Source organism: Perognathus longimembris, chromosome 2 (genome assembly GCF_023159225.1).
Source record: "Perognathus longimembris pacificus isolate PPM17 chromosome 2, ASM2315922v1, whole genome shotgun sequence".
Classification (NCBI taxonomy): Eukaryota; Metazoa; Chordata; class Mammalia; order Rodentia; family Heteromyidae; genus Perognathus; species Perognathus longimembris.
Window position 1 is genome coordinate 20,331,426 of NC_063162.1, and position 13,812 is coordinate 20,345,237.

Below are 13,812 nucleotides of genomic sequence, written 5' to 3' on the forward strand. Positions count from 1 at the left end.
GGGGAGGTCTATGGTGGAAGCCACAAGTTGACAGGGCAGTCCACAACCTCCATCCCACTCAGGAAAAGACACCCAGGCCAGTACAGGGCGCAGGAGTCTGCTAACAAACGGGGGACAAAGCCCTGGAAAAATACAGCACCGTGGCTTGGTGAGGCTTCTCCTCCTCCTCGCTGTCTGAGCTCTCTTCTCGAGGTGGCAAGGCGGGGGTCAGAGAGTCGAGCCCCACATCCCAAGCGAAACCCGAGGAGAGCTGGAGCCGGGGCACGTCTGTGGACTTGGTCTGCCTCCCCTGCAAGGGCACAGAGTTGCTGAGTAACACGTTCAGCTCAGACTGTTTCCTGCTCACCAGCTCGCCACACCAGAGACCCTCTCTTCCCAGGCCCACTGGGCCCCCACTTGCTGAGGAAACTATACAGAAGTGACAGAGAAGCTATCTTTGTAAATCAAATATTTAGCAACAAACTTATAAAACACAACTAGGCTCATGCATACACAACTGACAGTCATCACCAATGTGGTGAGGGCAGCAGGGGCACGCACACCCAAAGCTGAGGAGTCCTGGCAAGCAGCTGCAAGCGCCCCTGCTGCTCATCCCCTCCCGTCAAGGAGCATTGCTTTTACTTGTCAGGGAGAACACAGGCAGAGGTACTTCTCATCTGCCCACACCCTAACTTCACCCAATTCCCCTCAATAAACAGGTGGTAGGGTTTTTTGGTACAGCCATTCTCCAGATTAACAGGGCCCACCCTCAAGGAAATGATGAGCAGATGATGGAACTCACCCCCATCCCTGCCTCCATATTCCATGGGAAACGTACCAGTGGACAGGGCCTGAGACAGCCAGCCCTGTGGGAGGAAGGCGAGGACGTCCCCCAGCGCAGCCAGTTTCCCTCCATCAGTGTTGACCCTTACCTTGGGCAGCAACTTTGGCACCTCTATCTCCTCTTCTTCTTCCCGGTAATACACTTCCACACTACTCTTGTCCTCCTCCAACGTGCCAGCCTTCTTCAGCCTCTTGTTCACTCTTTCCTGAGGTGGCAATGAGCAAGTGTCCCAGCTCCACCCTGTCCCTCTGGTCCCCACCCCTCACTCTGCCCCACGCCCACCACCACCCTCCCTTCTCTGTGGCTTTCACTCTGAAAGAAGCTGGGCAGCAGGCCGGGGATATGGCCTAGTGGCAAGAGTGCTTGCCCTCTTATACATGAAGCCTTGGGTTCAATTTCTCAGCACCACATATACAGAAAGTGGTCAGAAGTGGCGCTGTGGCTCAAGTGACAGAGTGCTAGCCTTGAGCAAAAAGAAGCCAGGGACAGTGTTCAGGCCCTGAGTCCAAGCCCCAGGCCTGGCAAAAAAAAAAAAAAAAAAAAGCTGGGCAGCTGCCTGGCTTGGAAAACTTTCCTTTTCTCAGTCAAGCAAGATGAGGCTTAATTATCCCTGAGGGATTTCTACCTGCTTGCTCTCAGATGGCTGGCGCTCCCGTTTGCCCTGCCTCTTCTGTGGCCTCTGGGGCTCTTTCTTCTCTTGGCTGGGCAGCTTCACCTCCTCTTTCCCCTTCTGGCTGTTCTTCTCTTTCCTTTTCTGATTCTTCTTCTCTTCTTCCTTTTGGTCCTTCTTTTCTTGATTCACAAGTGGTGGTTCCGGAGAGGCAGAAAACACATCTGGCTTCCCAGTATCACTGGGAAGGAACGACAGCTCTACCAGGTTCTTCTGATGATTCAGGCTATTGGTAGGGAAAGAGGTATGGCAGAAAGAAAAGACAGCAAAAAAAACCCCACTCACAGTACCCCAGGTAACTCCTCACTCGCCTGCCCCCTGCCTTGGGACCCACTCAGTATTCTCTGCAAGGACTTGTGCACTTGACCTGCTTGGTTGAAAAGTTTAGGGGGCAGCTTAATGCTCTGCTCCATCCCCACAACAAGGGCCACATCTGTACAGGGGCTAAGGTCAAAGGCTCCAAACAATAATTCTTCACTCATCTGAATACTATACATGCCATTACCCAAGCCATTATGTTCAAGGTATGCCTTGAAATCTCTACCCATGGCTCCTAGAGAAGGGCTGAAATTCACAGAAGAGGTAGAGGGACAGAGAGAGAGCAGAGAGAGAAGGCACCTACCTTAGGATCCTGGCAGTAAGCAGCTTCCCTTCAGGGAGGTATCTGTTATAAAGGTCTTTCCTGGGCTGGCTGCATCGGGAGACGTGTGAGTACTGGGCCAGACCCTCAACGGAAGGGCCAAGGCTGCAAGGAGACAGACAAGAGTCCGGGGTCACAGTTATAACAGAATCTCAGCCATGCCCAGTGACTCCATTTTCACAGAAGCCATGTTGTAACAGGACTTGTGGCAGGCTTAAGTCCTGGCATTCAGCAGGATAAAGTGGGATTTGTAAACTGGAAAAAATTATCAAGCATGATAAAACTAGGACTGGGGATTTTGTTTGTTTGATGTACTAGGAGCAGAACTTAGGATCTCAGGCATGCTAGGTAAATGCCCTACATCCCTAGCCAAGGATACTGTTTATGCTATATCATAGCATCACAGTGTCACAAGCTACTAGACAGATTCAGGGAAAAAGAGGAAACCTAACAGCAAGGAAGGCTGCAGTGACTAGGAATATGAACTAAAGATAGCCTCCACACCACTCACCCTAAGAGCACGCCATTTGGTTGGATAGATTTCACGTAACCCCTCACAAGTTGCCCTTCCTTAATGTCCTGGATGGAGTTAATCTCTGGATCTTCTATTTTGTTTTTCGTCTCTGGGTTTGTCCTAAAAGAGTAGAAGGCTTATACAGGCACACTAACTTTATTCCCTCTCTACCCCAACACACATGCCATAATTATACATTATATTTTATATGTAAGAATATACCTCTGAAAATTTAAACAATAACAAACACTGGCAAGGATGTGGAAAAAAAGGAATGCTATCACATCATTGGTGGGAATGTAAACTAGCACAACTACTCTGGAGAAGGCAGTTTGGAGATTTCTTTCTTTTTTTTTTTTTTTTTGGCCAGTCCTGGGCCTTGGACTCAGGGCCGGAGCACCGTCCCTGGCTTCTTCCCGCTCAAGGCTAGCACTCTGCCACTTGAGCCACAGCGCCGCTTCTGTATATGTGCTTCTGTATATGTGTGTTCTGTATATGCGGTGCTGGGGAATCGAACCTAGGGCCTCGTGTATCCGAGGCAGGCACTCTTGCCACTAGGCTATATCCCCAGCCCCTGGAGATTTAACAAAACAAAACAAAACAACAACATAAACCCTCAACACAGAACTATCCTGTGATCCAATGATACCACTTTTGGGCATCTACACTGAGCATTATAAGTCAGGATATAGTAAAGACACTTGCACATCTATATTCATTGCTGTACTATCACAATAAACAAGTGATGGAAACAACCCATAGGCCCTACAATAGAGGAGTGGATAACAAAATACGGCAGATACACAATGGAATTTTACTTATACATTAGAAAGAGTATGTCATTGGCAGGGAAGTGGTGGACCTAGAACAAACCATGTTAAGTGAAGTAAGCTAGGTTCAGAGAGATAAATGGTGCATGCTTTCTCTCATGTAGAAGCTAGGTCTAAAATATTAGACAAGATAACAAATACAGGGCTTAATGTATTTGCACACAAACTGACTGAATGAGGCTATACTTAGGGGAGGAATCCAAAGGCATAAGTCCTTTGAACAAATAAAGTACTATTTATCAAACAACAACAACAACAACAACCAGGAAATGGAAACCTTTTTCAGGGGAGAGGGGAGGGCTCAAAGGAGAAGGTCCAGGAATGGAGAAGGGTCAGCAAATATAGTTATTATATTCAATATACACTATGTAAACAATGAACTATTTAACTTATGGGGAGGAACAGCAAGGGGAAGATGGGGGAGAATGAAGGAAGGGGTAACACTGACCAAGAAGCAGTGTACTCATAACATGACTTAGGGAATTGCAATATCTTTGTACAGCTCCTTAACAACAACAACAATAATAAATATACCACTGTACTTGTAAAATATAGCCTTTGAAACCCAGCCTTCTCTCTCCTGCAGACCTGGTTGGCTTCCCCTGCAAGGGCTAGCCTGGTTGTCTAACAGCCGGCAATGCAGAAACAGGAAAAAGCTGACCAAGCCAGAGAGATGTCAAACCTAAAGCTGGTCCTTATGAACAGCTACTTCTAGCCAGAGATCAAGTGGAACATAGGCCAATCCTTTTTAGGCCAAACCCACTCCCTACCATGGCTAAACCATTCTCCTCACCAGCACCACCATCCTGTAGCCACAGAAACCCACATTTGGATATGTGAACTTCTCCTTGGGAGATAATTGTCTAGGTAGACAGTTTCTACTAGAAATCTGAATGGCCCAGCTTTTTAAGGTAGAAGCATAGGGGACAAAGTGAATTAGCAAAGAAGAAAGAGTGGGAAAGCCTGAAATTCTGTGACAGATACAGCTAGCCTCCCCTTGGTCCTCTCAGTGTCTTCCTCCCTCCTTGTCCCAATACCACCAATACCCACCTGGATGATCGCAGTGACAAAGCCAATTCTTGGTCTGCAGTGGACAAGACATAACACCTGGAATGTGAACAAGAGAGAACCACTGTCAGCATCTCTAACAGTCAAGAACAAGAAGAACAATGGATAGACCTAGATAAGATTATGTTAAGTGAAATCAGTCAGGCTCAGAGATAAACGGAGCATGTTTCCTCTCCTTTGGAAGCTAGATCTAAAATACAAACATAAATGATAACATATACAGGGTTTTAGATATACACACAAATTGCCTAAAGGACGGTATACTTAGGGGAGAATTCCCAATGGTGTAACTCCTCTGAATAACTAATAAGCTGTTTAACAATATGAATACCAGGGAGAGAGGGCAAAGGAGGGCAGAGGGATGGAGAGGGGAAGGGGGGGAGCAAATGTCATTAATATTCAATGTATATTATGTAAGACCTGAACCGTGAAATTCAAGGGTAGGAATGAGGGGGAAAATAGGAAGAATGATAGGGGTGACGCTGATCAAGATGCACTGTATTCATAACCTGACTTAAGGAATTAAAACCTCTTGGTACAACTACTTAATTACAAAAAAGGAACAAACAGACATGAGACTTGGCTTCCATTTCTTCATTCTGATGAAAGTCTGCTGAGGCACTGTCAATATATCAAAGAAGAATAGTACTACCTACTCTTCTTAACCAACAAACGTGCTGAGAGAAGAAACTAGGAAGAGACAACTAAGGCTTCTAGTTGACTCATAAAGCCATGGGTGTAGATGGTCCCTGACTTATAATGGTCTATAATGTTGTTGACTTTGTAATGATATGAAGGGAATACACATTCAGTAGAAACCATATTTTGCATTTTGATCTTTTCTGGGCAAGTGACATGCAGGATACTCATTTTGTCTACACAGTAGTAGCAGCAAATTGTAGAGGCGCTAGTAATCACAAGGGGAAACAATGCTCTACAGGCACAGCTGCTAAGCCACAATGTTTGAGAGGTTAGGTATATGCAAATGCATTTTAAACTTACGGTATTTTCAACATACAATGGGTTTATTGGGACAAAACATATACATGAAAAGCACATATATTTCAGAAATGAGACCAGCCCTACTTGAGTCTTGAGAATGTCTGACCTCCACAGAAAAATAGAATAATCACACAACCACAACCAAGGATGTATTGAAGACATAAAATAGCAGTTCAGATAGACAGATTAATAAGGTCTGAGCTGGGGTTTTGAAGGTTTTTGATTCTTTTGTCAGGTTTTCAAAGTATTTCATCTAAAACTGTAATTTTTAGGCCTAAATCATTACTGAAAAGTAGAGAATTTTAGAGGTAGAAAGGATCTCAGCAACAATACAGTCCAGCTTTACTCCATGACAGATTTCTACCTTTTCTAAACAGGCACCAGACAGAGCCTTCAGAGCTGGAAAGGGCCTCAAAGGGCAATCTGCCTTTAGGCAAGAAACTTATCCACATCTGACAGACAAGAGGAATTTTAATTTAATGTTACTTGTCTGGCTGTCATAGTTTTTAAAATAACAACGTTGCTAAACAAAACCACACCCTCATTTTGTAAGCCTCAGGAGACAAAGCAGAGATAATGCTGAATGTCTCTAGGATGCATTCCTTTTCTTTTCCCAGGCTGTCAGTATTTTTGGAGAAGTAATCAACAATTTACAGTTGTCAGTGCCTCAAACACTGGAAATGAGAGAGGGTAATAACTATTTTCAGTCTCTGCCTTCTGAAGGTACCTATTCTATTTCTAGTAAACTTCATTCTATGAAATGAAATTTGTCTCCCAAAGGCTAGTTTATGTGGGCTATAAAATGGGCTTACAACTAAGGCAGGTGCATCTTTAGGCATTTCAAATAGCTCATAAACAAAGCTCTTTCAATACCAAAAGTTACTAGCCTTTACAGAAAATATATATATGTGTGTTAATTTTAATTAAAATATGAATGCAAAAGCCAGGTAACCAGTGGCTCATGCCTGTAATCCTAGCTACACAGGAGGCTGAGATCTAAGGGCCACCGTTGAAGTCAACCCAAGCAACAGTACATGAGACTCCAATCTCTGATGAAACAAAAATAAAAGGCTGGAAGGGAAGCTGTGGCTCCAGTGATAGAATGCTAGCCTTGAGCAAAAAAGCTCAGGGATAGCGCCTAAGCCCTGAATTCAAGCCCCAGGACCACCGCACACACAAAATTAATAACAATGCAAAGCACAGAACAAATATAAAGAGTAGATAAGTGCTGGGCACTGGTGGCTCATACTTGTAATCCTAGCAATTTAGGAGGGTGAGAGCCAATGATCATGGTTCAAAGACAGCCCAGGTAGAGAGCCAGCCCTGAGCAAAAGAGGTAAGGAACAGTGCCCTGGCCCTAAGTTCAGTCCCCAATATTGAAACACATACAGCAAAAGAGCAAAAGGGCATGAAAAATGACCAGTATGCAAAGTACAAATTAGAGATCAATTTTTTGCCTACCAAATGCCTATCAAAATTAAGAATATCTGGTGATGGTATGGATGTGAGAAATAATCACATACTGTATGTTGTTAGTGGAAATATAAATAGGCACAGTCCTTTTGGAGGACAATTGGGCAAAATTTATACCATCATTTGACTCAAATTTTACTTCTAGGAATTTATTTGCACCTGGCAAAAACATTCTATTATTATATTAAGCAAAATTATACCCACACGAGCTAAAGTCTGCAAACATTAGAAACTCAAGTATAACTGGCAAAAAGCAGTGGGGAAAAAGAAGTGATTGAAATTTGTGTTTTCTATTTTATATATTTGTCCCTTTTTCCAGCTTAAAAAAGTTATGTATTACAAAGGAAAGGGAAGGAAGGCAATAGAAGGGAGGGGGGGAAGGAAGGGCAGGGAAATCCATTAATTCCACAGATAGATGCAAGGGGAAGAATGGACTTACCTAACAACCTTCTGGGGGATGAAGTCCTCCAAAGGCCTCTCAGAGTAGGAGTCACTCACATGAAATATGCTGACTCTCCCCATTTTCCCAGAGGGGAAGGAGACAGTCAGTCCCTCATTGGGTATCACTGTTACCACTTGGCCCATAGCTACTTCGCCTCTCTCAAGCTTGTGAGGACCTGGTGGGAGAATGACTCTGATTCAGGGTAAAGGAAATGACGAGCTGGAACACTGGCCCATCAATAGCTCGGGGTATGGGAGGCCACCTAGACTTGGACATTTAGGCTGAATAGACTAGAAGAACTACAGAGCTTACTATATTCCCCTGGCCAAGAATTGCAGGGCCATGTGCTAGATAACTGTCTAAGGGGCTTGGGAAAACCAATGATAGGTAATGGCAACCTGAGAGTGGCAGAGTAACGGGGTAAAGAGCAAAGCCTCAAGACAAAAGAGAAGATCCCAGAAGGTTTTATTCCCAGCTTTCTCAGGCTTCCAACACTAAAGGCATCCTTCATACTGAAGACCCTGTCCTCATATTCCTAGCTCCTTTCCCCAACCAGGCACTACTTCATCTCCATACCTATGAGCGAGAGACACAAGAAGGCCTTAGAGGAATTTGAACTGACAACGGTGGCCCTCAAGGCTTGGCCAATCCGGAAATTCTTATCTGGGCGTTTTAAGACCTGGAAGGATTAAAACAAAACAAAACAAAAAAACTCAATTCTGATACTTCCAGAAAGGTTTATCATTTATTTAAAACCCTAGCATTTAAGTCTTCCCAGTAGGAAATTCAAAGGGAATACCAAATTTGAGAGACACAGGGTAAAAAAAGAGAAACAACTACAATAGCAATACTTGCAAAACTGTTTGGTGTAAGTGAACTGAACACCTCGGGGGGGGGGGGAGGGGGGGAGGGATAGGGGGGTAGGGAGGGGGGTATGAGGGACAAGGTAACAAACAGTACAAGAAATGTATCCAATGCCTAACATATGAAACTGTAACCTCTCTGTACATCAGTTTGATAATAAAAATTTGAAAGAAAAAAACAAAAAAACTCAATTCTGATACTTCCAGAAAGGTTTACCATTTATTTAAAACCCTAGCATTTAAGTCTTCCCAGTAAGTGCCTCCCAAACCAATTACTACATAAGTGCAGATCTCCTTGTACACACTAGGAACATAGACCAGAGTCCAGCTTAGGGAGCCTAGGTCTCATGTACACTGACCTTGAAGCTAAGTGAAGTGAGCAGCAAGGGAATTCTCCCTCGGATGTCTGGTGCAATCTCCACCTCAAGCCATTTCTTAACCACATTGAACTGCAGGGAAAAAACACAAATAGGATAGAGCAGATACAAACATCTCTTCTTCCCCCCCACTAAACCGCAGATTCTCCCAAAACCACAGGCTGCTGGATATGGTGGCACACTCCTGTAATCCTAAAACTCAGGAGGCTAGAGGATGGAGAGTTCCAGTCCAGCTTGGGCTAAACAGTGAGACTCTGTCTCAAAAATTCTTTTTCACAAGGCGAGCACTTTACCACTAGGTCATATTCCCAGCCCTCAAAAAAAAGTTTTTATAGTTTTGTGATTTTTTTTTTCCGTAACCGGGGACCGAACCCCGGGCCTCGCGCTCGCCAGGTGGGCGCTCTTCCGCTGAGCCAGATCCCCAGCCCCTCAAAAAAACTTTTAAAGGCTAGAGTTTGTGGGTCACATGGTAGGGAAATTGCCAGGTTGAGTTCAAAACCCTAGTACCACCAAAGACAAACAAAAGGACCTCAAAGACATTCCTATGCATTAGGACTAATTCCACTAATTTTTCTACCTTCTTCAACACTTGGCTGTGCCCACTGATCGTTAACTATCTCTAGTGGCCAACACTGAATTTCTATATCAATTCAGATTTTGTACTTTACTGCTCATGTTATGCTGCCCTAAACAAAGGCAATAATTTTCAACTCAATGCAATGGAAGATTTACTAAGAAACCATATGCAAATGACATCCTAGTGATAGCAGAAGCCAAGCTCTACTATCTTCAAGGGGATTAATATCCAAGTAATATGTCAAACAACTTATTACATAAGTAGCAGGAGCTGCAAGCAACATTTAGACAGCTTGCTACAGGAGTACAAATGAGATTAGTGATCTAAGTTGAGTAGATAACAGAAACAAGAGGGTATTCAGGTATACAAACCAGCAAAGGACTTGGTATGCTGGATTGAAACCCCTTTGCACAACTACTTAACAAAATAATGAAACCAGCATAAAAAAAAGATACAAGAGAAAAGACAGGTTTCAGAGTAACTGGTACAAAAAACTGCAAAGTATGATCATGAAGAGCCCTATATGCTACCTTTGTTTGTTTGCTTGTTGCCAGTCCTGGGGCTTGAACTCAGGGCCTGGACACTGTCCTTGAGCTCTTTTTGCTCAAGGCTAGCACTCTACCACTTAAGCCACAGCACCACTTCTGGCTTTTTCTGTGTTTGTGGTACTGAGGAATCAAACCCAGGGCTTCATGCATGACAGGCAAGCACTCTACCACTAGGCCAAACTCCTGACCCCGCCCCCCCCCCATATGCTACTTTAAAGCATCTAGGAAAGATCAGTGTCTACAAGCAGTAGGTGACTAAAGGGATCAAGCAACAAAGAGATGTTTGTGGAAAAGTAATTTCGCAACAATGAAGAAATGTTATTACTCAGGGTTAAGGCCAGTCCAGCTTCTTTTCTGATATGCTCCAATTGGTACAAGTTACACTTAATCACTTTCTTCAGGAATGCCTGTTCCACTTTGGGTTCAGAATCCATAACCTGGCACTCAATTACACATTGTTCTACAGTACAGCTAAACTTTATGAAAAACAAATGTCTCACTAACTTTAATTTTTGCCTCATGTTCTAGTTCCCTTTCCATTTATACCACTGATCTATAAACATGTTGAAATGTGAGTTGTGTGCTACTCTGAAAGTTTTAGCTTAGCTCCTGATTAGACAAGCTTTCTAGAAGCAGAGGCCATATGTCATTACCCACAAGCCCAGGATGGTATCATACAGAATCAAAGGGCCAGTGCTAACAGCTGTGGTCTTCAGCTTTTGCCCCTTTTCTTCTCAAAGGATGATCTGTATTACTGGCAGGCAACTACTCACCATTTTTTTTGGTCAGTCCTGGGGCTTGGACTCAGCCCTTGACTGTACCTGGTTTCTTTTTGCTCAAGGCTAACACTCTACCTCTTGAGCCACAGCGCCAATTCTGGCTTTTTCCATTTATGTGGTACTGAGGAATCGAGCCCAGGAACTACTCACCTTCTTTAAGAAGCAAGTCACAGTCTGGCCAACCTGGAACTGCTTAATCTTCTCCATGGGGCTAACAGTATATGTGTCAAGAGCAGTGTGACCATCCTTCTCCAGATCACTAATAGCAGAAAGATGATGGAAAGAGTAAACCAATCTCTTTTCTGGCTTCACAGCATCCCCCTCAAGTGATCATGATCAATTGTACAGGGCTCTGTTACTTTTTACACACCCTCCATGACAAATCTCTCTCCTTTATGGGAATCTTCACAATATTGACACAAAGGCAATTTTTTCCATGTTATTTACCTATATATGAAGCATCTGTGAAGTAGGTAGTTCATGATAATTTTTATAAACTTAGGAAATACATTTTTTAAACTGCTTTCATAATACTTTAGCTACTGATTTGCAGTCTGAAGAAATGCCTTCACAAATAATTTTACTGAACTTAACATGTGGGGATCTTGTTGAACTAAGAGTTGAAGTCAGGGTTTCACTCAAAATACCAGAGCTCAGGTGGGTACTGGTGGCTCATGCCTGTAATCCTAGCTATTCAGGAGACTAAGATCTGAAGATCATGGATCAGTCTAGGCAAGAATGTCCATGAGATTCATCTCCAATTAACTATTTAGAAAAAGCTGGAAGTAGGTGCTGTGGCTCAAGTAGTAGAGTGGTAGCCTTAAGCAAAAGCAGCTCAGGAAGAGTGTTCAAGCCTCAGGACCAGAGAAAAAAAAACAACACACACACACAAACCCAGAGCTCTAACCCAATGTTATATTATAATTACCATTTTATTTTCAGAAAAGCAACAAGTGAGTGATTTGAAAGTTATCAGTCCACATACAAATCACTCCTTCCTGGAGAAAAAAAACCCTGGCAGAACTGCTGCTACCTGTTTACCAATGCAAATAATTTGTTTTTTGGTTTTTGCCAGTCCTGGGCCTTGGACTCAGGCCCTGAGCACTGTCCCAGGCTTCTTTTTGCTCAAGGCTAGCAACTCTGCCACTTAAGCCACAGCGCCACTTTTGGCCATTTTCTATATACGTGGTGCTGGGGAATCGAACCCAGGGCTTCATGTATATGAATTTTCCATGTATTTTCCTGGGAGTCCACTCTGACTTACAGCAGTCTCCCAGGATAGGGGGTGGAACACTGACAGCTCTGTTGTGATAACCTCTAGCGCTCTAAGGACCACAAAAGGTTGAGTCCCCAAAGCCTAAAACCACCAATGTTAGTCTCTTCATTTTTACAATGGCTGAAGGAGCCACAAACAAAATGCATAAAGCTAAGGAAATCAGAGTAAACATAGAAAAATGATTCACCCACCAAATTCTATTATTAAACTAAAGGGCTGATTTTTGAAGTTCTAAGAGTATGGTCAGCATCTGGAACTCAGTGTCCCAGGAATACTCTCCTCTCTCAGAAACACTGCACTTCTACTCTGATTCCTTCAGAGTGCCAACCACAGGTTGCCCTGTGTCCTGCAAGTCCTTCAATAACTCCTGCAGGTGAATAAAGCTTATAAGTTGGGTGAGTCTCAGCCTGATCCTGCACAGCCTTTCTTACAGCCATGTACATCTATAGCTTCCTCATTGATGGTCTTTCAATTTCAAAAGGTTGGTTTCTTTTATGTTGGAAACAGAGGTAGACAGGCAACTGGATGAAAATGTTTAAGATCTTTGAAAAATAACAGAACCCATCACTACATGGAACTTTTAGTTCTTTTCCCCAGGAATCTCTCATGGAATCTCCCCATGACTTTAAAATGCAGCTTCTCATTACCAAGCAGAAGAATATTCCTAGCTATATGTTTATAATGAGGAAATACTGAGTTCTAGAAAATTGAGCTGAGAGCAGAAATGTTTCTTTTTATGAGTGCTGACAAATAAATTGATACTTGAACCTTTTTTTTTTTCCTCTGAGCATGGATTCCTACTTGCTTATGAACACCTGAGCTGGATTTTTGTTCTGGCATATTCTGCAAAACAGTATGGTACAAGATTTTCAGAGAAAGGGGAAGGGAGGGGTCCAAGCCAGTAGTTCCATGTAGGAATGTCTGAAGTTGTTTTTAATTCCTACTAGAAAAGTAATGTAACTTGGAAAGAGACAAAAGGCCTAACACTGGAAGAATCAAATGCCCAAATCCAAAGCCCAGGGTTCTTTCCACAACACCTTGTTTTTTTGACCTTGCTCTTATATAGTGCCTCACCTTGGCCGAACACTCAGCTCCAGGATGGTTCGAATAAATCTGGGGTGACTTATTGGCAGAAACCTAGAGAAACAAATAAGTCAAATCACTTTTCTTACTCTAATACAGTGATCAAGAGATCAGATTTCTCTCTAATCCACCCCAAACCAATTTAACAACTACCACCATCTTCCACCATCCTGTCATCACTGATGGGAGACTCAGGCTGAGGAGCCTCAGTCTCACCCTTTAGAGTAAGTGGCAAAGTGGCTTCTCTGACTTTTCACAATTGTCACATCACACTCCGAAAAGAACTTCCCTTACAGACTATAAGCTCTAAACCTTTCATTTTAGACACAGAGAAGACAAGGTCTAGAGAGAGTATTTGACTTACTGAAGATCCCACAGCTAGTTCCTGAAATTAATACGCAAGCTATTTGCTAGACTTTCAACTGCCTTTTTTTTTGCCTTATTATGGCAAGAATTTCTACTATACATATACTTTTATTATTTTTTTTTTTTGCCAGTCCTGGGGCTTAAACTCAAGGCCTGAGCACTGTCCCTGGCTTCTTGTTGCTCAAGGCTAGCACTCTACCACTTGAGCCACAGCGTCACTTCTGGCTTTTTCTATATATGTGGTGCTGAGGAATCAAACCCAGGGCTTCATGTATACAAGGTGAGCACTTTACCACTAGGCCATATTCCAAGTCCTGAATTTCTACTGTAACAGCATACACTGTAACTACATTTAAAGTGAGTCTGACTAAGGTGGAGGACAGATTATGATAACTCAAGACACATTAGCAAGCATTAGCTATGAACCAGGCAACCTACTAGGCCCTAAACGTACATGTCCTCTTTTCCAGTCTTCCCAATA

General features: G+C 43.2%; 1 protein-coding gene across 2 annotated transcripts in view; it reads right to left on the reverse strand.

Annotated features, from left to right (window-relative positions):
* Pdcd11 (programmed cell death 11) overlaps positions 1–13,812 on the reverse strand; it is a 41,968-nt gene that overhangs the window by 3,646 nt on the left and 24,510 nt on the right. For both annotated transcript variants that reach the window (XM_048338324.1, XM_048338323.1), the window contains exons 21-31: positions 12,957–13,019; positions 10,757–10,865; positions 8,685–8,774; positions 8,039–8,141; positions 7,460–7,637; positions 4,528–4,584; positions 2,645–2,767; positions 2,116–2,238; positions 1,449–1,719; positions 912–1,028; positions 140–289 (exon numbers count right to left, since the gene is read on the reverse strand). In XM_048338324.1, coding sequence (XP_048194281.1) covers positions 140–289; positions 912–1,028; positions 1,449–1,719; positions 2,116–2,238; positions 2,645–2,767; positions 4,528–4,584; positions 7,460–7,637; positions 8,039–8,141; positions 8,685–8,774; positions 10,757–10,865; positions 12,957–13,019 — 1,384 coding nt within the window. The remainder of the gene's footprint in view (positions 1–139; positions 290–911; positions 1,029–1,448; positions 1,720–2,115; positions 2,239–2,644; positions 2,768–4,527; positions 4,585–7,459; positions 7,638–8,038; positions 8,142–8,684; positions 8,775–10,756; positions 10,866–12,956; positions 13,020–13,812) is intronic.